This window comes from Eupeodes corollae, chromosome 3, assembly GCF_945859685.1.
Source record: "Eupeodes corollae chromosome 3, idEupCoro1.1, whole genome shotgun sequence".
NCBI lineage: Eukaryota > Metazoa > Arthropoda > Insecta > Diptera > Syrphidae > Eupeodes > Eupeodes corollae.
Window position 1 is genome coordinate 6,129,914 of NC_079149.1, and position 22,864 is coordinate 6,152,777.

Sequence of the window (22,864 nt, forward strand, 5' to 3'; positions counted from 1 at the left end):
ACTTTCAAAATTTACAGGATGGCAAAGCAGCTGGTTCCAACAGAATTCCAGTTGAATTGTAAAATGAGCTGATAAATAAGACAAAATAAGATTCGGAGTTTAACCATATTATGGATAGTGGATCTACTCCAGAAGGGTTTCAATAGTCCTTAATCTTTCCTATCCACAAAAAAGGAAGTACTCAAAATCCAGACAATTATGTTTAATAAGTTTTTTGAACGTTTCATACAACATTTTGAATGTGATTTTACAAAGATTACATATAATGCTATATTGAAGGAGTTTCAAGCTGGTTTCAGAGCCGGTTACTCTAAAGTCGACCAAATGTTTTTCCTTAAGAGCATTGCCGAAAACTTCCAACGAAGCAAACAAGAACTTTATTGTTTCTTTGTAGATTTTAAAGCAATGTTTCATGCGGTGAACAGAAATGCTCTCGTATACAAACTTAATGGACAAAGGATGTCCAGAAAATTTGGTAAAGTCCTCAAAAATACAATGACACTTAAGCGCTGTTTGGAATATAAAGGAAATTTCTGAATGGTTTCAGACTACAACAGGCGTCCGGCAGAAGTGTGCTTTGAGTCATCTTTTATTTGCGCTATTTGTGGATGACCTTAGCACCAATATTGGTGGAGGAGTGGAATTCGTCCCAGCGAGCAACGATCAAATCCCCATTCTATGTCGATGACATTGTGCTGGTTTTTTAATTCACCCCAATCACTGCAACTAATGATAAACCAGTTCCATATAGATACTGTGTAACGTAAAATCGTAAGGTCAATTTAAGTAAATCGAAAATAATGATTATAATGATTATCAAGAACGGAGGTGGAAGAAATTGCTCAAACGAAAGATGGAGCTACGAAACGAACTTGATTGAGGTGGTGAAAGAATTCAATTACCTAGAATGTGCTTTACAATGGAAAGACATCTTATGAAATCAAAAAATTCAATCGGAACTTCCGGAATAAGAACATAGCACATAGTAGAAAATTTTGTGTGTTTAAAGCAGTGTCTAGGTCTATTATGCTTTACGCAGCACATGGTTTTGCAGGAAATTGGACTATCACCGCTTTTTAGTCAAACTTTAAAACTAAATATAGACTACATCATCAAAGTTCGTTATGCAATCAATCAAAGAAGTAGTTGGTCCGCATAATAGTACGATCTGGCTTTGTGGTGTGAAATATCACTGGATCTGGACTTCGGTAACGTTGATGATTACACTGTTAAACTGTATAAATTAATTGCAAGAGTTGATGAAAAACTGCGTAGTCTTGAAGAAGCTTCAAATTCAACTCATAGATAAATTTACAAACACCTCTGTCATAACCTTGGCTCAAATAACTATTTTAGAGATGAGAACAGTGTGGAAGTTATTTCTATTATGCTGAGACTTCGAGGGGAGCCCCTGCATCTCAACTATATACCGCATAGGGAGCACCAACTCGAAAGAGAAGATGTTTTTCACTTCTTAGGCAAATGCCCTGTGCTAATTACTGAATCTAATTACCTTACGGAAGAGGAAATGATTGAATCTTAAATGAAATGACGGTGGGAAAACTCTGTATATTCTGCAAAGTGCCCAAAACTTACCGCGACAGAATAATCTGCGGAAGGTTCTGAAAGCATTCTCATAGCGGTAAAAATATATATTTCTCTTCTTTTGTATATTTTCCATTTAAAGTATCAATTGAACTGGTATATGTAAAGATAATGGTACAGACTAAGACTATTTTTATTTTAAACGTCTACATTCCTCCAAAAAGTTTGGAGTCTGTTTATAACGATCTCTCCTTGGCAATAGACTATCTTATAAACTTGTCGAGCTCTGAAACCAATATGTTACTTCTAGGTGATTTTAAGCCTCTCTTTTTTCTTTATAATTGCCACTATCTCTTCTCGATACAATCCTTTTTACTGACTTACAGCAAACAAGCGGTATTAAGAATACAAAAAATCGAATTCTCGATTTAGTATTTTCTTCTGACACTAGTAGTACTCTTGTTCTAGAATCTAGATAAGGAATTACTAATGTTGATAAATATCACCCCCTATTGGACATTTTTCTTGACTTAATTAATCATCTTACTGAACACAAAACTCTGTCTCCAATCAACTTCTCTTATTATTTTGAACTCTTTAACCAACTTAAGTTTCTTTCTTATTTTGTATATGCTTGTTATGCTACTGATATAGGCACCTCTTTGAAAAAGAATCCTAAAAAAATTTGAAATTTTGTAGACTCAAATAAAAGATCAGATAGCTTTCCAGTTAACTTCACTTACAAGAACCTATCATTAGATAAAACTGTTGATGTCTGTAACGCTTTCACAAAAAATTTCCGTGAGTCATTTGTTAATAGCCCTCAAGAAGTTGATGAATTATATTTTCATAATCTTCACTCCTTTTTGGTAAATAGCTGTATTCACATACCTGTGCTAGAGAGTACGGTCCTTGATCTTTTATCTGCGTTGAATAATGAGTGTTCAGCCGGTCCCAATGGTATTCCAACGATAGTATTAAAAAAGTGTAGTAATATTTAGTTGAACTTCTTACGTTCTTATTCAAACTTTCTCTAAAAACAGGCAAATTTCCCAGTATATCGAAGAAGTCATTTCTAACACCAATTTTCAGGAAAGGTAACGAGTCGGATATAAGCAACTACAGGCCCATTGCAAAGCTTTCTTGCATTCCTAAAATGTTTGAACAAGTTGTTTGTGAAAGTGTAGCGTTTTTTAGTAAGAATCTCATTTGCGAAAAGCTTCATGGTTTTGTGAATAAAAGATCAACCGTAACAAATTTCCTCACTTTCAAACAAATGTTCAAAAGCTTTAGATTTTACTGTGTATATACTAACTTTTCTAAAGCTTTTAACTAACTTAGCCACGTAATTATTTTATTTAAACTTAAAACTCTTGGTTTTCCACCATTTTTTTTAGCTTGGATCAAATCATACCTTCAAAACAGATCCTTCGAAGTAAAATTTAGAAATTGTCATTCTGAACCTTTTGTTGCTCAATCTGGTGTTCCCCAGGAAAGCCGCCATCATGGCCCTTTTCTGTTCTGTCTATTAACAATTTATCGTCATGTCTACGCTTAAGTGAGCTTCTCATTTTTGCTGATGACATGAAGATTTTTAAAATAATAAAGTTCAGCCATGATCGTATTCTTTTACAAGCCGACATTGGTGTAGGAAAAACAGACCTTCACTCAACCCTTTGAAATGCCAGACGATAACTTTTACTAAAAACTAATCAGTAGCGTATTTGACTGTTGTATATCACAGCAAAAACTCTGTCACGTCTCCACATTTATAGATTTCAATGTTCACTTCTGTTCCAACTTAGAATTTACACATCACATTAATTTTATTGTTAAAAAAGCAAGTTCTCTGCTTGGTTTTATAAAACGCTGGGCAAATGAGTTCAATGATCCCTATGTTACTCTTTCTTCCTCATCTTGTATATGCTTCGCAGGTATGGACTCCCTATCATGAAATGCATAGAAAACTCATTGAATCAATTCAACATAATATTTTTGGGTCTCTAGAGTACAAACTATTACATACAAATCCTATTACAACAAATCCTAATTCCTTTAAAACTTTTGTTTTCTCACGATGTGAAAAGCTGATGAACATAATAAAATATGTTGCTTTCCTAAAAAAACGTCACATTTCTAATATTAAGAACGTTCTTATTGTTTTAAGCATTCCGTAAATGAATAAATAAATAAATACAAAGTGAATTTTTGAAATCACACAGTAAATAATAGTTACCAGTATTTATTTGTTTTAAAATTAGAATAGCTACAGTTTATCCATCAAATATATTATGCAGTTTTCTTTTCGAATGTTAACACAGTTTAAAGTTATTTATCTTAAAATTTAATTTTTTTACTTAAATGAAAGATATTTATGTTATTATTATTTATCCACCAGTTATTGATAGCACAGCAGTTTTGAAAATACAATTTTATACATCTTCTTCCCTTAAGATCTAAAATAAAATTTACATCACTCTAACATTTATAAAAATATTTAAATTTTTAGCTTTGAATTTGATAAACTTAAGTTGAACAAAAGCTATAACAAATAATCCAGTCGAAAAGTAGTCCATTCCAACAAAGGGACTTGGCCTTCAAAGTGGATTAAAGATAAATTTCTTATCCTAATACAACATTTATATTAAATTGAAACTTAAATAAGTAGATATCAAGAGGAAGATGAAGAGGATTCGTTATCTTGTTCATTTGATGAACTATGTCCACACTTGCGGCACACTTTTCCATCATCACCTTTTTCTTCTTTATTTTCTTTGTTGTCATCATCAGGAGATTCAATTGACCAGCCGTCCTTAGACACAATTGTATCTTCTTCTGATTTATCCTCACTACCTCTGTCAGTCGAGAACCATTTGGTCAGTGTGGTCTCGACAATCTTTTCCGGTGTCATTGGCGTGCCGCCATCCGATGGCGTTGGTGACGTTTCAAATGAACTTTTAATACGATTTCCATGTTCATCGTTGATTCGAAGACGAAATTTAGGAAAACTACTACCCCGACGAATTCTAGCTCTATCTCCTCGAAAATTCGACCGTACCGCTTCCCAGTCCACCGCACCCGGACTTTCGGCTTCAGATATGCCCGGAAGCATGGTGCAACCAAAGTCATTCGAACGATAGTGGTGTTGAGTGGCCATCGAAATACCCCGAAAGCCATCGTTGACAAATGCACAATCTTCAGGGTTTGGCTCTGTCACAGGATCCAAATACCGTTTACCATGATACACAATCTCTTCCTGCTGCTTGAACTGCGTCCTCACCGAATTCTGCCTGCCATCCGAACTGTATAGGTAAACACTCTTCCTTTTCGAACCGCCATTAGTACGACAGACTCCAGGGGGACTGGGCAAACTGCCACTGCTGCTACTGCTAGATTTTGATGATTTCTGAAAGAACATGCGATTATGGCTGGGGGTGATGAGAGGCGATGGAGTCGCCGATGCCATGACCAAAGCACATCGATGACTGGTCGAATCGGGGGAGATGCCATAACAACGAGTAAACGACATCGAAGTCTCCAAATTATGCATAAAAACTGTATTATCGATAATGTAGCTGTTTCTTGTGGGAAGGGTTAGAGTATTGGGTGGTTTCTTAGTCGGGGTTCGAACCACATCGCACTGCCCGACCGGCGACAGTGTTATCAGAGGATGCGATGTTTGCGTCGTTAATGTAGTCGTATTCATTGGATGAGCCGTAGCCGTTGAGTAGTAGATTTTGTTGTAACTGTTGCTGGGTGTCATGATAAGCGGTGAAATCATAGGTGGTGGAGTTCTGGGTGGTGTACCCAACGACTCATAAGCTATGAAGTTATAGAAATTATTTGATATGAGTTTGAATTTTCTATGTTTTACTTCAACAACAACAACGAAAGTTAATACGCACAACATGGAATAACATCGAATTTTTCAAAATTTCTTTTTCTATCTTCTACTATAAGAAGTTAACGGTCTTTTTATTCTAACGATAGATCTATTTGAATAAAAAAAGGTTATAACCAAAAATTATAGAAACGACAAAATTACAACAAAAGTGCATCCAATTAAATTGATGAAAATGAGATGAGTTACAATACCTGCCCTTCGTACCTTCCCAACCGTCTTCGTTGTCCTCGTTTATAGGGTTTGGGGTTTTACTGGAAGTTGTAGTGGTTGACGATGTTGTAGATGAATCCAAGCATGTTTGTACGACTATATCCATATGGGAGTCCAAAGAGAATTGTTTTCCTAAAAATAATAGTTTACAATTTTGCAAAAAAAAATCAAAAAACATTAATGGTCTGATTACACTTACCAGACATTAAAATACCACGTACTCTACGTCTCATAGATGGGGATTCTTGGTGCTGAAATGAAAAAAAAGTGATGTTTTTTTCTTAGTTAATGGGATATTAAGTGAAATTTTGAATTCCCTTGTAGGTAAACTTTTGATAACTTAAGAGTATTTCAATTGGAGGCTTCTCAGACTATATTGTTTTTCTTTTAGGGAGAAATACACAACAAAAACCAAAAATATTCATGTATTTAACTCACCGCAATTCTTATGCCAGCATAAGTTTTGGCCAAAAAATCATCAGCATCAAAGAGAGCAGCAAATGATCCATTGACAATCTTTGGAGACATTGGTGAATTTGCTAGGAGTAGACTTGATCCAAAAGCTTCACTTTTTTCCTTGGTTTCTATGTTTTTTATTTGGATATTGTTTAAATATTTAAATACACAAAATTATGCTGACATTTTGATAGGAAAATGCAGAAAACTATGAGGAAAACTATTAAAAATTGTAAACAAAAAATACCAGGGCCGTAAATACTTATATATGTATATCAGACTTGCACCTGCAGGAACCAATTGAGTGTGATTAAAGTAGTTTGGTTACATCTCTTGAATCCAACATTTTTGGTGCAGCTTTGACTAATTTATAAGTCAATTAGTCTTTGTTATAAAGCTTTCCAATAAGAGGTTTCAATTTGATATTTAAATAAAACGTTTATTTTTGAAGAGAAACAAAATAATTTGTATTTCATTGTAAATAAAGAAGTTACGTCATTTACAACTGTATGAATCCTAACCCAAGTGATTCCCACGGCTAAGGTTGCAGCACTATTCTATTTCATGTAATTTTACATGACCATTTCGTAAATTGGCGGCTGTGTGTACCTAATAACTTCAATAAATCCAGCCCAGTTGTAATTACCTTAAGAATAAAACGTTTAAAAAAAAATTCTTGCAGCGCTCCGAACTGTAACCGACATTTTTATGGTGAATATTTAAAATTCAAATGTAGTTTTGAAGCATTTAACATTTAATTTTTAGTATTGACTTGATTTGTTCCTGTTAAATTGCAAGAGATAACAGCTTTAAAGATGACATATTTTCCTATTAAATGTCAGGAGATGACAGCTTTAAAAGTGTCAACTTGCTAGAAAGCGGGATGTTTAAAATGAAACCTCTTATTGGAAAATACTAAATTAAGTTTTTGATGAGTTTTAAAAACTGAAAATAATATTAAATAAGTTTTTTCTTGCAATTGAAGACAACAAATAATCAAAGAAAAAATGTTTCAATATTCTTTTTATCTGCAAAATTGATTGTAACATTTGTTTATTCTTAAATTGATATTTTCGAATTTTTCAAGGATATTGAAAATCTGTTTGTTCTATTTCGTTACTTTTTAGGTAACATTGGGCAACGAGTTTTTCTGTATTTAAAAACGTGTTGATGGAGTAGAATAATTTCAAATTAAAAACAATAAATGTCGAGAGTTTTATTTAAAACCATAGAAAATCTTAGTTTACATGGCACATGGACCTGCGTTGGGCGCCAATCTGAACTAAAGACCATTTTATTCAACGAACCTTTCTCAAGCAAGCATTTTGAGTATTCAAATGCCTTACAGCAAAATAAGTTACATTTGAAAAACAACCCCATTCTTTAAAGTCTTAAAACTTCCATAATCCCAAACAAATTTATCAAAAAATAATAAAAATACAAAACAAAACAAATAAAATATGATTTTTTTTATTTTAGTCTGCTAAAAAAATAAGCAACATAACAAAATAACAAAAATTCAACTAAAAACTAAAATTGTACTACAATAATAAAAATTAAATAACGTTAATAAAAAAAAATGTGTGTTCAAATATTAAAACCAATGATCAGTCCATGCCGAAAAAATTAACTTATACCTAATTGGATGTTGTATAAATAGTCTATAGGTAAATACGACCCTGGAATACACGTACTCGAACACTGCACTAAGATTTCCCTTTTCAACAATTGCACCATCGTCAATTTGGAATGATGCACTATTACCTTTGAGTGAAACCTTAGTTGATCGATCTGTTGCAGCAATATCAATTTTCATTTCATCCAAAACAAATCCAGCAACAAGACGAATCTCAGACCAATCATTTAAAATGTCATCCAATGTGGTGCGGCTTGAGGTGACGGTAAATCGAATGACATATTTTCCTTTGATTGAAGCTGGGACACAATGTAGATTACCTCGATGGTTGAGACGTTTTAGGAGTCTTTCGGTGATTTCATTCTCTCCCTTGATACGAAAGACTACCATTCCTTTAGTGAAGAACAAGGTTTTAGGTTAAAGGCTCGGAATCATTCTACGTTTTTCTTACCTAAATGTCTCTTAGCGGGAATTTCAAAACGATGATCAGCACCAACAAGGGCTTCGAATTTCTGAGCCAGACGTACACCCTCTCTGATGTGTTTTTGTAGACCTTTGATTCCGAATGACCTCAAGACAAACCAAAGCTTAAGAGATCGGAAGCGTTTGCTCAAGGGGATCTGCCAATGCATGTAGTCAATAGCTAGGCCCGAGTTCTCGTGTTGCAGATAAAGAGGTTCAACATTGAATGTTCTATGAACTGCTGTACTGTCTTTGACCCTTTAAAACGACAAACAATAAAGTTTATAAACTACTAGAGAAAAAATCTTCTTATTCTTAGATTCTTACCACAAAGCAGTACAATCAAAATGCACCATCAACCATTTGGAAGGATTGAATGCAATGGAATCAGCTCTCTCGACTCCTCTTAGCCAGGAGCGATATTCCGGGCATATAAATGCACTCCCAGCATAAGCAGCATCCAAATGAAGCCACAAGTTGTAATCCCGACAGACAAGTCCAACCTTAAAAAAATAAAACAAATTGTATCCTTTTTTTCATTTTCATTCAGAACAGAAGTCATCAGTTCTTACCTCATCCAGATTGTCAAAGGCGCATGTCCCTGTTGTTCCCAATGTAGCACAAACCTGTTGCAAAAATAAATATTATAAACCTTCAACACCGAGAAAGATAGATTTCTGTATATAATTAGAAGCAACAGCAGCAACAAGTGGATTGCTTTTTAAAGTATACCAACTGATGCGCCTCACAACTAATAGATCCCTGCGGGACTATCATCAGGAGACAATCTCCTTAATGTCACTCAACAGAGTGTCCCGCAACCCAAACCCATACCCATAACCATCTTCCATCCACCACCAAAACTATTTCAAAATTAATTTCTTAGCATTCTTGTTTTTAAAAAACTCACCCAAAACGGAATCAACCCCTCTCTGATGTCATCTTCAATTGCCTCACGCAAAGGACCACCCCGCATCGAGAGATTCTCATCCGACTCAATGTACCTCATCCGGACTAATCCTATTATAGGATTAAAATATACAGAAAATAAGGGAGTCATTCTTAAATAATAAGGATCACATCACAAGCGACTTACCAATTAGAGCTGCCTTCTCCACACTCGAATGGGATTGGTCCGAGCAATAGGCAACAAGTCGGGCATTAATTTCGGCATCCTGCGAGCCGGGACTGCGTTCATGGAAGCTCTGGATAGCTCTCGTCCTTCCGGCTAACAGGCAAACCAAAGTCGATTCACTCGCAGTTGTCTGAATGACCCCTCCACCTTTGCTGTTGTTGTTTAAATGCAAGAAGTCATCGGGAAGTCCAATCATCTTGCCCAGCCAATTCATAACGATTATCTCAAGCTCTGTGCAAGCCGGCGAACTGGCCCATGTGAAGCCCAGACAGTTGATGGCATCGGCCAACATATCGCCCAACAGGGATGGAAACGAATTTAACGCCGGAAAGTATGCATGCATATGGGGACTTTGCCAGTGCGTAACTCCAGGCATGATAACTCTTTCGACGTCATTGAATATCGCATCCCAGTTCTCACCATCGATGGGAGCTGATTCGGGCAGAAGATTCCGCATGTAGCCCGGTTTGACGTCAGGATAAACTCGTCGGTCACGGATGTTCTCCAAGTAGTCGGCTATGTAGTCGACCATTTGTTTGCCTAAACGGATGGAACGAAAGAAAATAGAAACATAAATGGATTTTACAGTTGTTTTTGTTGGTCATCAAAATGGACTCCCAACTGTTTTATGCAGAGAATAAAGGATAAGTCACAATAAATTAAATATAATAAAGAAATTTTGCAAATCCCGGAGGGTTTATTTAGACGAAGCCAATAAACGAATGTGTTTTATGGAAGTCGATTATTTTCTGGTTTAAAAGTTTTGTTTAACTGAAAAGAATTTATGTGGGATAAAGCCTTTTGGTAGCTTACCCTTTTACAGAGCCTGTCAATTCGGGCTTGATTTTATTTAATTTTAAGTCATAAAGTTGAGTTAAAAGAAGCTGTGTGTGTTTTTGGATCTTATTTATTTAAAGTCAAATTTAATTATGTAACCTGCAACAATAGTTTAAGACTTACTCGTAAACAACATTAAGTTGGAAACACTGCTTTAAATGGAAGCCATTTTGAGAGCTGTCAAGTAATTTATTTTGACATATTGCAAAACATTTATTTTGACAATTGTGTGTTGTGGTAAAATGTACGGCAGCAAAGTTTAACTTTCTTATTCGTTTCCTTGCTCTTTTTTAACAATTCCTTTTAAGATGCCGCTTCAAAATGATGGCAAAGGTCAGAGCGAACCTTGAACAGGCCTGCATTCAAAGCATCTTGGGAATAGGACTAAAACAGGTCTTTTAAATTTGGTTTTTCGATTCACTTTTATCGAGTAGTGGACGGTGGTGGTAGTAGTAGTGGCATGATGGTTAGTGCGTTGGACTGTCATGCGAGAGGTCTTGCCACCTAATGTTTTTTTCAAGCGTACTGCCTCTGGCGAGGAATTGACAAATTCTCCAATTCGGATTCGGCTTAAGACTGAAAGTCCCTTCCATCCCTGAAAACAGTACTCGCCACAGGACGAGAGAGTTGTCAGAGTTGTCAGTCACTAGGCCCTAGTTCTCAAACGGACTGTTGCGTCACCCAATTAAATATTAAATTTAAGAGGACGGTGGTGCGCTGAATACGTCCATTGTGCTAACTTCATTGTGAATGATTGCTTTTAAAAGGGATTTCTAAATTGACAGAAAGTAAAATTGGGTTTAAAAACGGAGCTTTGCTAATAGTTGAAGAGCTTCGCAACGAATCACGTCATAACATAATAATGTAAAGAAGTGAGATTGACACAATGAATTAAACTAGGTTTCATGAAGAGAGATAACCAAGAAGTATTTAATTGTGAATTAGTTGGAGTTTTCAGAAAAGAAAAACCTTGGTAATCGATCAAGGTGTGGAAAAATAAATCTGCTTCAGCAATTCTTCAGGATTGGTTTCGAGAGTTAAGGCCAGGTGGGCTAGAGAAAAAGTTTCAAAAGGATTTATCTAATTTCGACTAAGTACAAAAAAAGTAGATGAGCATCTTGTATAGTTTTTCAAAGTGATAAAGTGGTGTTTTATTGTTTACTAGTTGGGCAAAATTGTGCTTTCCAGTAGGCTCTCGCCTTTAGGGACTGTTTCAAGAAAATGCAGGACTTCCATAACCTCTTTTAATTCATTGCTCTTTTCGGATTATCTTGTTCGTTTTAAGATTAACGTCGTTAAAGCTACGTTTATTTAAATCTAGAAATTGTTTTCTCTTCGACAATTTTTCTAATTTGGACTTTTGTCGAATTTTTTCTAATTTGGACTTTTGTCGAAAATGCTCACATAATTGACTGTCAAATTTTTTTTAAAAAGGTTTTCTAAAATTAAAATTCTTCGTTTTCGTTTGAATTTACTGTATTTGGAGTAATGAAACAATTATTTTAAAATTTTATGGGAAACTAATGAACCGACTTAGTGATGGTTAGCGCGTTAGACATACAAGGGGTCTTGGGTTCAATCCCTGCCTGTGCCACCTAACTTTTTTCACGGGAACTGACAAATTGACAAATATTCCAAGAGTATTTTTTGTCATGAAAAGTGCTTTCTCAAATAAGCCGTTCGGATTTGGATTAAAACTGAAGGTCCCCTCCATCTTTGGCAACATTACTCGCACACGGGAATGGTTGAGAGTTGTAAGTCACTAGGCGTTAGTTCTTAAATAATTTCGTTTTTAAATTATTTCTAAAAAAATTTATTTACTCACTTTAAAGATTTTGATAAGAATATCAATAGAATATGGATTTTTGGAAATATTAAATTTTTAAAAATAAACTTCTTTTGCAGGAATACTTTTAAATCTTAATATGTAGGCACTATTTTGAAACAGATTCTATGTGAGTTCCTGCGACTCGGTTGCGCATATTATTTCTATTTGGATGTAAGCAACTTTACTCTTCCAAAACCAAAGCTCCCAAAGATTTTGTTTACAAAAATACAGTGTTACATAATGTATACTTTATAGTGCAAGTTAGGAAAAGATAATCCCAATCGTATAGACAAATAATGTCAATCAAATGATTATAAATTTTTATTAACTTAATTGGTTACTAATAACGTCAAACTTATATAGCCTCGAATAGAGACCTCTTATAGCGTGTTATAGACATCCAATTTCATTGATTACAACTATTTTTTTAAGACCTATACGAATGAATGTTAAACTTTTACAATAACAAACTTTAAGTAGGCCAAAAATTCACTTTTTTAAAATTCAACTTTTATTTCTTTTAAAACAATTTCTATGCTAAATTTTGCTTATTTTATATTTTTGTTTGCCTTCAAAAAGTAACAAATTTTATTATTTGTTTTGTTTTTATTTTTAAAAATTCATATTTAGCCTTGTATGAGAAATGAGAATTAAAAATGTCATAAAATAGTGTCAAAGACCTAAATATTGACGAAACACGATAAATTTCTCGAAAAGGACAAAAGGATAGTAATTTTACTTACCACGTTTGGTATATTCTTTGTAATCCATTTTTACTGTCAATAAGTTGTTAAAATTTTTAGTTTTAGTTTATAAGAAATTTTTAAATCTTATAACCACTTTTTAGTTTTAGTTTAGTTTCTTTTTTTCACAGGATTTATAAAATCTTATTTGTTTTTTATTTCATCACATTAGTAAATTGTGGATTTGATCCTTATCAAGTTAAGAAATTCACAAGTGCCTTTTTTTATGGCACAGTGATAAACTTAGTGTGATTCAGGTGAGATTGAGAAGTCGACTGAATGAAATTTAATAGATCCACTTTAAAATTGCTTATCATCGGCGGCGGCTATCGAATAAATAAACTTTATGAATATTATTTGCAAATTTGCAAATTTTAGATAACAAAAAGGGCAAGTTTTGAATTTGTTAAAACAAAATTTATAACGTGACAAATTCCAAATAAAGTGACAAAAAATTCATATTGTTTAAATGTTTTATGTTTTGTCAGCTTGTTTTTATTATTTAAGGAGTAAACTGGGCTTTTGTTATTTTTTAACTACAAATCTGCGATATTATACATGTTTGTTTAATTAAAGAAACTTCAAAACTCGGGAAATTTAGAGATGAGTAACTATTTGAGAAAATGGGATATAATTCGGCCTTTCTCGAATAAATTTTTTTAAGGAATTTTTCCAATATTCAAAAATTTGAAACGTGAATAATGTTATAACCATCTTTTTCAATTTATTAATGTATATCAAGAATTCAGTTCTTAGGGGACCTGGGCTCTTTTCCAATGTGTTCAATTTTAGCTTACATATAGAAAAAGTTGAATTTACATTCATTCCAACATTTCTTTGTTGAGAATTCGGAGGGAAATTTTATACCCGATAGCCTCCAATATGCTCATAATACTGTATGGTCAATATTCTGTATTTCAAAATACGGTAAATTTAAAATACTTTGTTTCAAAATGATGTATTGTCAAAATATTGTAGCTCATAATACTGGATGTTTTGACAGATCAACTAGGTTGGTGAAATTGTTGATTATCATAATAACAATTTATGTAAGAATGTGATAGAGATACAAATAACTAAGAAGAAAAAATGATAAAGACAAAAAAAGAAGAAGATGAAATTTATATTGTTTTTGTTTTCATTATTTCAAAGACTTATGAATTATTAAATGTACAAGTGTTGTTGTTTAAGGGAAGAATATAAGAGCATTATCCTAATGAAAAATTATTATGATGTTTTCTTAAAAAAGTATTCTGTTTTCAAATTCTGTATTTCATGCTGTTAATAAGGCTAAAAAATACAAATCGTTTTGACAATGTATGAAAGTACGCATTTTGATACACAGAATTTTGAAATACAGTGTTTTGAGGTGCAGTATTTTAAATACAGTCTTATGATCCAAACAGTATTTCAACCCCAACCCAATTAAATTTAATAGATTCACGTTGAAATTACTTATCATTGGCTGCGATTGAAATCATAAACTTCATCATTATTATTTGCAAATTTTAAGATAATAAGAAAGTTCAAGTTTTGAATTTGTTAAAACAAAATTTGTAATTTAACAACTTTCAATAAAAGTAAAAAAAATTGCCTTCAGTTGAAATGTGAATGATGACATAACTATCTCTTCTAATTTATTTATATCAAGAATTAATTTTTAAAGGGGGTCTGAGCTCTTTTCAAAAGTGTTAGATTTCAGCTTATAAACAAAAGTTGAATTTTTAGAACTCATTTTACAAATTTATATTAGGAGTTTTTGACCGATATGCAATCCCATTGGAATTAATTTTAATGGGTTCAATTTTTCAAATTTAATAGGTTGACTGTTTTCGATGACTCTTCTGAATTCTTTAAATCTAAATATTGGTGTCAGAGCAGGAGAATTTCATAAAAAAGTGCTAATGCTAAGGAGAGTTTGCTATAAATAGACTTTTAACTTGTTGAAGGATGTTTAAGTGTAGAATGATAGTAGACTCAGTTTGTAGTTACCTTAACATAGACTCATTCAATTCGTAGTTGAAATGAAAAAGAAACTATGAGAATACCTCTACTTTAAATCTAAATGACCATTTTTGTAAACTTCTACCTCATGACTGAAAATATCTGTGCAGAAAAAGCTTGAACTAAGCTAAGTATATGTTAAATTGAATATGTAGTGTAGTGCAGTCTTCCTGACATGTCTCCTTTCGTTTTGATAAAATAACGCATGCATTTAAGTTTTTTGATTGGATTATATAAGACACGACTTGTTTTTGATTTTGCGTAAATTCTTTGCCTACAGACTCTGGAGATCAAAAATAAGTATTAAAAAAAATAAAACTAAGCACTTGTTACTAATTTAAGAGTGGAGTCAAGACTAATTAGCTAATTGATATAAGTTAATTTAAAGATGAGCTACAAGGTCTTCAGAAGTTCCAGACAAGACATAAAGATCAATTTGGGTATTGAAACAGATTTAAAAGAGGTAGGATTATTTATCACAGTTTCAGAAACAGAGTTTCTATTGGAAAATTACTTGAAGCCCAATATTGAATGTACACGAAGGATTGGATGGGATCAGAAATTATTGCAATTTATGTTTGATATTTTTATGTTTCCAGTTGGGGGGGGGGGTGGATGGAATGCTTAACTTGGGTTTCGTCGGCCTCTTCTATTGTTAGAATTTTTCTTTGTGTTGTCAGGCACACTTTCTGCTTTCTTATTATTGTATCAAAGGTACAGACAAACCGACAAAATTAGTTAAACATTCCCAATATTTCCACAAAAAAACAGCTCAAACTTAAATTTTATTGTTTGTAAACTTTTAAACATTCTTCAATGATAGTTTGGCTCATTGCAAAAATAAAATCTTTTTAAATAGGAAAAATGAGAAGTGATCAGTTAGGCTAAAGTGGCTATCCATGATGAACGTGAGAGGCTGATTATGTTGATATGATTTAGATCGTTGCAGTACCCGAAGCGTGATGGTTGTTGCGTTGGACTGTCATGCAAGGGGTCTTGGGTTCAATCCCTGCGTATGACACCTTAATTAAAAAAAAAAGTTTTCACGGGTACTGCCTCTTGAGAGGAATTGACAAATTCTCCAAAAGTAATTCTTGTCATGAAAAGTGCAATTATCCGTTCAGATTTGGCATATAAACTGTAGGTCCCTTCCATCCCTGACAACATTTCTCGCACACAGGAATGGTTGAGGGTTGTAAGTCACTAGGGACTGGTTCTTCATGGACTGTTTTGCCACCTAATTTATTTATTTTATTTATATTTATATCGTTTAGGTAATTCTTGCGTGTTCGATCGAGAGCAGGGCATGTACAGAGAAGATGAAGAACTGTTTCCTCCTGTTCCTCGTCCACATAGCTTCTGCAAAATTCATTTGAGAACAAGCTTAACCACGTGGCGTGCTTGTGTCCGGTTATGATACCTATTATCTTATATGCGATCGGCTTAGAGATATCAAGCACCTTGATCGCTTTGAATCTAGTGTTAGCCAGCTGTTTTTTTGTGACCTGACACGTGGTGATGCTATTCCACCACGTGCCTGCCTACAGTGTCTTGCATTAGCAACAATTTAGAAGTAGCGATTAGTATGCCAGTATGTGCCAAACGTGGTAGGATGGACTCTACCGTTCCTAGCGAGTTCATCTGCCATACATTTACCTGAAATGTATCTATTAACTGATGTGCAGTACAGTTTCTTTCTTGTAATCGAATTCGTATTATCAAGTTTGCAGTGCTGGCATTTGACACCTGTCAATCTCAGCTGTCATTTGAAGTGTCATAAAAATAGTTGATTGTTTATCATATGCAATAAAGGATCTTCTAACAAGAAACATAACGTATCAAAATTAATTAAAACTTACTAAAAAGGTAGAGAATGAATTTTAATTGACCGACTACGCAAGTTATCGCTAAGAAATTCAATCAGAGCGAAAACGTTTTTGATGCTGCAGGTGGAAGTGTTGGAATATGAAGTTATCAGTCAGGACAACAAGCTGCACAATACAACCAATTATAGCTTTATTTTATTGGGTGACAAATTTCCTGGAAACTGGAAGTTTTGGTGACTTTATACACAAAGCAAATTTTTAAGGATTCTAATAATTTTGCTACACGTTAAAACTACGAGCAATATTTTGCGACTCCGATATGAAATCTTTTGCCTAAATATTTACGATACATCAATAATAAATACTATATACATATATTAAGTGATCTACGACAAAAAGGCTAGACTAGACGAGTTTATGAATTAACTTTTAACATAATTCTTCTATAAAATTATGCATTAAACAAAAAAATACCAAGATAGTATTTTGAAAAGATTAAAAAAATAGCAAAATATTAAAGACAAAAATGAATGCATTAAATTTTGTTATTTCTTTTCCATCTGGTTTGTATAATTTTGGCATAATGTATATTTATCATATTAATACCCATAATAATAGTAAATTGATATTATAGACATCTAGGTTTAAAGAGAAAAAAAAGCAGTTTAATATGGGAAATGCTAAATCTTGCGTGTTTGCAGGTTTATAAAGTTTATTCTGATGCTGGTAATAAAACATAAAACGTTTCCTTAACTTTAAACTTGATAATAAACTTGACTCATAAGTAATCCCATAAGTAGTAAAGTAAGTCTACTGCATTTTTTTTGTTTTATTAAATCAATTGCCGGCTAAATTCATCAGATTCAAGAACACATTACATTTTTAAATAATAATTTCTTTTTTTGATGTTATCAGAATATTATGAAATAAGTTGCAAAAACCTCAAAAAATAGAAAGTAGCTATTTTAAAATTAATAATTTCCTTCTACATATAAGGATAAATATGGGTGTTTTTTTTTAATTCAAAAAAGGGGTGTGGCGGTGATCTAAATGCTAATCATATTATTTCTTCGTTTTTAAGAATGTTTTTTACTACTGCTGTGTTTTTCTTTACGAAAATAAAATATTAATGACGCAGAAAATATAAAAATATAAAATTTTGTTGTAGATTGTTTTTTTTTACAGCTTCTTAAAATGTATGTCTAGGTCATCAGACTAAGATTTTTAATATATTTATAAATAAAATATTAGTAAGAGCTAATATTTAAAAAAAAATGGGGTCATACAAATTAAAATTTAATAGTTATGAATAAAAATTTCATGAGCATATTATTTTAAATGCGTAATGTAGCTATATGCTTATTTATTTAAAAAAAAAGTTTTGTCAGAAACAGAATGTATCGTTTTTATTGTTTAAAATTTAACAAAAATATTTTTTAAAATATGAAAAAAATATTAACAATTTTGAAGTTAAGAGTAAGAGTTTAAAAAACTATATTTAAATCAAACAAGTGCAATATTTTATATATTCTTAAAATAGCAGAAGTCTTAAACTTATAGAAAATACAAGGTTCTTTCTTAGAAATAAAATTCCGACAAAGGTCAACTTCTTATGAAGTCCTTCACTCATAATACTCTCATACTTTTCAACACTCCCCTCTTATCTTCGACAGGAGAAATTTTTGTTGTCTTTATAATATAGGACTCATAAAGTTGTAAAAAGTGTTGGAAAAACAACATTTAAAAGGAGTGTGGGAGTGTGGAGGCGTTGGGAGCTGCTTTCCAGCAAGTGTACAAGGTGAATGTTAGCATTCGCCAAAATCACAACCTGGAAAACAGAGCCCTACTTAATCACTTTTACCATCAAAATGATATGGCACAATGGCGATCTGAGAACCGCGGTTTCATGCGGTTAAATGACGATTCCTTGGCTAATGCCATAATCGCCGAGCAAACGGGAGCAAGTCCCTTGTTAGTGACGAAGGTTGAGCTTCAGCTCATCTTCAATTCAATAAAAAATAAGAAGTCAGCAGGTGTCGATGGTATATCCAACGTTGTACTAAGACATTAACCGATGGAAGCAATTGACATTTACACCACATTCTTCAACAATGGACTGAAGAATGCATATTATTCAGTGCATTGGAAGACCGCTTAGGTTCATCCTCTCCCGAAAAAGGAAAAGGACAACTCTAACCCGTCAAATCTTCGGTCGATAAGTCTTCTTCCGAGCACCAGCAAAGTTTTCGAAAAAATCATTAATAGGGCTCTGACTAAGTGGGCTGCGGACAACAAAATAATTCCGGATAAACAGTTCGGGTTCAAGGCGGGTCATGACACAATTCATGCTGCGTCTAAACTCGTTTCTGATATCCATCGAATATCGAATAAATCAAAACAACAATGCACAGGTGCTGTTCTGGTTGATTTTGAAAAGGCCTTTGACACAGTATTGTTAGAGGGACTTTACCTAAAACTGAGCAGTCTTGGCATAAGCAAGCCATTGTTGTATATACTTTATGATATGCTTAACGGTAGAAAGTTAGATGTCAAAAGTGGCAATGTAACTTCTACCACAACATTCTTAATTAAAAATGTTCTTCAACAGGGACCGGTGAATTCGCCGATTCTCTTCAGCATTAACACCAGCGATCTGATAGATAGTCTTACAAAGGCAATTCCGTACGCCGACGATCTAATTGCGTACAGAACGGCCCGAAAGGTTGGAGTTATTAGAATTCTCTTACAGCGTGATTCCGACAAGATTCAGGATATTGCGACGACTGGAAACTGAAAATAAATGTCCAGAATTTGGAGACAATTCTGTTCCGGATTCCGTTGGGCCACGAGGGATACGTGCAAGAATTGGCGCAAGATGGGTATCGTTGATCTTCACGGGCAGCGATTAGTGAACAAAAGTTTAGTAGTGAAGTACCTCGGGATTTGGTTATATCAATATTTGTATTTTGACAGACTGACCATAGGGCCAGAGGAGCCTTCGCTCTGACGAAACGGCTGTTTTACAGCAGTTGACTTGACCCCAGAGTGAAGGTAATTTCCTACATGGCCTTCATACGGCCAATGATCGTTTATGGTTGTCCGAAAAAAGCCAACAAAATATGAAAAACAAAAAATGTTGGATAGTTAGATTTGCTGCTGTGGTTGTCCTAGTTTTAAGTAGTTTAAGTTAGCTTAAAGTTTTATATTAAGGACCTTATTTTAAGTAGTTTTAAATAAAAATAAAAAAGGAATCTTGATATTATTTTTTTTTTCTCAAATTTTCTAATAAATAAAAAAAAATAAATAAAAATTAAATTGAAGTAAAATAAATCTTAGGGCCGAAAGGCATTAGTGTTAAGTGTTATAGTTTAACTTAGAGAGTCCGCATGGGACTCAAATTAGTTGTAAGTTATAGTTAATAAGGCTAGTTTTATGAATTTTTGCTTTAAGATAGGTTTAAGAATGAATTAATAAAAATGATTTAAAAAAAAATATAAAAAAGTGCGTTGGACTGTCATGCGAAAGGTCTTGCTTTCTATCCCTGCCTAGGCCACCTAAAAATGTTCTTCTGCCTCTTGCGAGGAATTGACAAATTCTCTGAGAGTAATTTTTGTCATGAAAAGTTGTTTCTCAAATTTGCCTTTCGGATTCGGCTTAAAACTGTAGGTCAATGCCATCCCTGACAACAGTACTCGCACACAGGAATGGTTGACAGTTGTCAGTCACTAGGCCCTAGTTCTCAAACGGACTGTTGCGCCACCTTGTTTATTTATTTTTATTTTTATTGCAAAAACAATATTAAAACTGAATTTTTTTTCAAGATGTCCAGATGTCAAAAACGTTTAAAAATTACTTTGGAAGAATATGATTTTGTTTCGCAATTTTCGAGATGAAAAATATTTTTTTAGTTTTATTTTGTCGATTTATAAAAAAAACATTAATTATTTTTTATTGTCAAAATTAGAATAATTTGGTATCACGTCAAGTTAAATAATATACAATTTCAATTAAGTCGCTAGCGTTTGTGGTATTTTTGGAGTCAGCTAAAAAACACACACTTAATTATTTATAAAGCGATTTCTGCATCTACACATTTACATACACACAATGATCTATTGTACGTCGATATCTCTACTGATTCTTGTGATATGCAAGTTTTAACCCAATGGAATACAGAAATTACGGTAAAGGGCAGCGTACAGACAGACAGACAGAAAGAAAAGCCTGATACACTGTTTTCGACTTCTCTACAATTGTTGCATTAAATCCCGAGTTTAACATTATTTACGAATGCAATACTTTCATATATTTTTTTTTTAAAGTAATTTGAAAAATCTGTTTTGACCCCCTTTTTACCCCTCCCCCCACTTATTCGAATATAAGAGCACTTTTAAGAGAGCGTTGATGGTGTATAAATTAAGTTTTTCACGAATATTATTCAGTTTTATCGAAAAGTTTTCGACATTTTCTTATATCTAAATATCATGAACTTCAAATGTTCGAATATCAAAACAATTGGATAAGGCATTTCATATTCTTGGTGTGCACCTGAACAAAAATTCTCTGAACCTCATATTGGCACTAAGTCTGAAATAGAGCTCATGGGAGAATGTTACAGAATTTACCAAATCTAAATTAAGTGGTGGGACTCTAAGCCAAAGAATACATTTTAACAAAGTTAGGGTGATTTTAGACTGCAAAATTATCAGATATTTTAAAGTTTTGGACAGAACAAATAATGTTAAAAAAAAAACATTTCTCCTTTTGTTGTCGTAGCAAACGTAAAACAACTTGTAAAAAGAAACCATTTAAACGACTTTCAATTTACTTTCTGTATAGCAAAATTCTTCATTATAAATATATGCAAATGACAAATGGTTTGCGTTTCGTCAATTTCTGTCCAATGATACACTTTAAAAATCAATGGAATCAAAAATGTCCGTATTTTGCATATTATTTGAAGATATTTTGGAAATTTAATAAAAAGAGTTAAAACGATTTTATTATAAATAAATGTTTGTATATTATTCAGCCAAACAAATTATGACAGTTTCCAATAAAAAAAAATCAAAAACCTTATGAAAGACTCGGATGTACACGCACTTTTTCTAGTTTTAAAATTTGTTTTTCAAATAAGAGCTATTGTCTTAATATTAGATGCTTTAATTCAGTTACAGTTATTTGCAACAACATATTCCCTTTTTCTTATCAACATCAGTTTTTATTTTTATTTTTATTTCTATAGAATATTTTAAAATGTAATTTGTCAGTTTAGGTCGATATTTCTTTGATACCAGTTTTCTGTCGCAAATGAAAAACAGTCTTCACTTCATAAAAGAAGAGACATATTGGTAAGTAATCGACACTGAATGTTATCTGCCACGCGCCAAGGATTTATACACCCATCAATGTTAATGTTAAACATAATACGTAAGTGAAATAATTATAAGTGCTTGTGGTGAATAAAATACAACTTAAAACAAAAATTATACTCACCACGTCTACGATATTCTCTAAAATCCATGTCTGCCAACTGGTTTTAATTTTTATTGATTTATTGGAAACCTTCACTAAGTCACTTTTTTTTTTAATTTTGTTTTATGGAAATTTTAAAAAGTCAGTTAAAAATATATTTTATATTATTGAACAATTAAAAAAAAAAAGGAATTTTGAAAGTAACGAATAAAAATCTTTAATTTCCTAATGATATGTAATAATTTTCAACACAATTAAAATTCAAAATCTTCTGAATCCAGAAAAAAACAGAGTATATTTTTAGGCTGGGTTTGAGAGCATTATGAAGTCGTTATGATCATAAATCATTCTTGACAAACTATGCAGGAGATAACTATAACTGTTATAGGAACGTAGATAAATTAATTACATAAACTGGGAACAAAGGTTAATTTAGACGACTGGAAAAGTTAGACCGAAAACTCGCCTTCTAAATCTTCACGATAGTAATTTTTTATTGTGCATTTTTCGTCTTTATAACTCTTAAGGTTTTTTAATAATTTTTAAATTTTTCTTATTTAAAATTTTACTCATTTTGGAAGTATAGAAAAATTAGAACAAATAAACGAGTATCACCGCAAGACTAATAAATTAATAGCAAACCACGATGAAACTAAATTTCGCAATTGAAAAATTTTGCTTGCAAGGTATAGAGGAACGACTTAAAACTAAAAAAGGGTAGTTTGTTGCTGTGGCAAGAAGAAGAAGTGGTGGTGTCTGTGGAACTAACAAATCGTTATGCACCTTAGTTGTGGTGGATTTTT

General features: G+C 32.9%; 1 protein-coding gene across 4 annotated transcripts; it reads right to left on the reverse strand.

The window, feature by feature from the left end:
- Window positions 1-3,748: 3,748 nt before the first annotated feature.
- On the reverse strand, window positions 3,749-22,731 carry LOC129952212 (histidine decarboxylase). 4 transcript variants are annotated; one of them, XM_056064694.1, is made up of 11 exons: window positions 22,083-22,727; window positions 9,310-9,888; window positions 9,124-9,233; window positions 8,786-8,839; window positions 8,541-8,716; window positions 8,203-8,471; window positions 7,880-8,143; window positions 6,098-6,243; window positions 5,859-5,910; window positions 5,654-5,791; window positions 3,749-5,367 (listed from the first exon to the last, which is right to left on the reverse strand). In XM_056064694.1, the coding sequence occupies exons 1-11, from the start codon at window positions 22,108-22,110 to the stop codon at window positions 4,217-4,219; spliced, it is 2,967 nt and encodes a 988-aa protein (XP_055920669.1). In that variant the 5' UTR covers window positions 22,111-22,727; the 3' UTR covers window positions 3,749-4,216. The 4 variants fall into 4 exon arrangements, with proteins under 4 accessions (XP_055920669.1, XP_055920670.1, XP_055920671.1 ...); XM_056064695.1 differs by lacking the exon at window positions 22,083-22,727 and adding an exon at window positions 12,757-13,018; XM_056064696.1 differs by having other exon boundaries at window positions 5,228-5,367; window positions 5,641-5,791; window positions 22,083-22,731.
- Between the last annotated feature and the right edge of the window lie 133 nt (window positions 22,732-22,864).

Bases quoted from the DNA above. Each gene is read 5' to 3' on its own strand.
- LOC129952212 (XM_056064694.1), bottom strand. From the start codon at position 22,110: ATGGATTTTAGAGAATATCGTAGACGTG. The intron at 8,840-9,123 runs GTGAGTTTTTTA...TTTTTGCAACAG, and splicing joins AGGGGTTGATTCCGTTTTGG to GTTTGTGCTACATTGGGAAC. The intron at 6,244-7,879 runs GTAATAGTGCAT...TAAAAAACATAG, and splicing joins AACTAAGGTTTCACTCAAAG to AAACCAAGGAAAAAAGTGAA.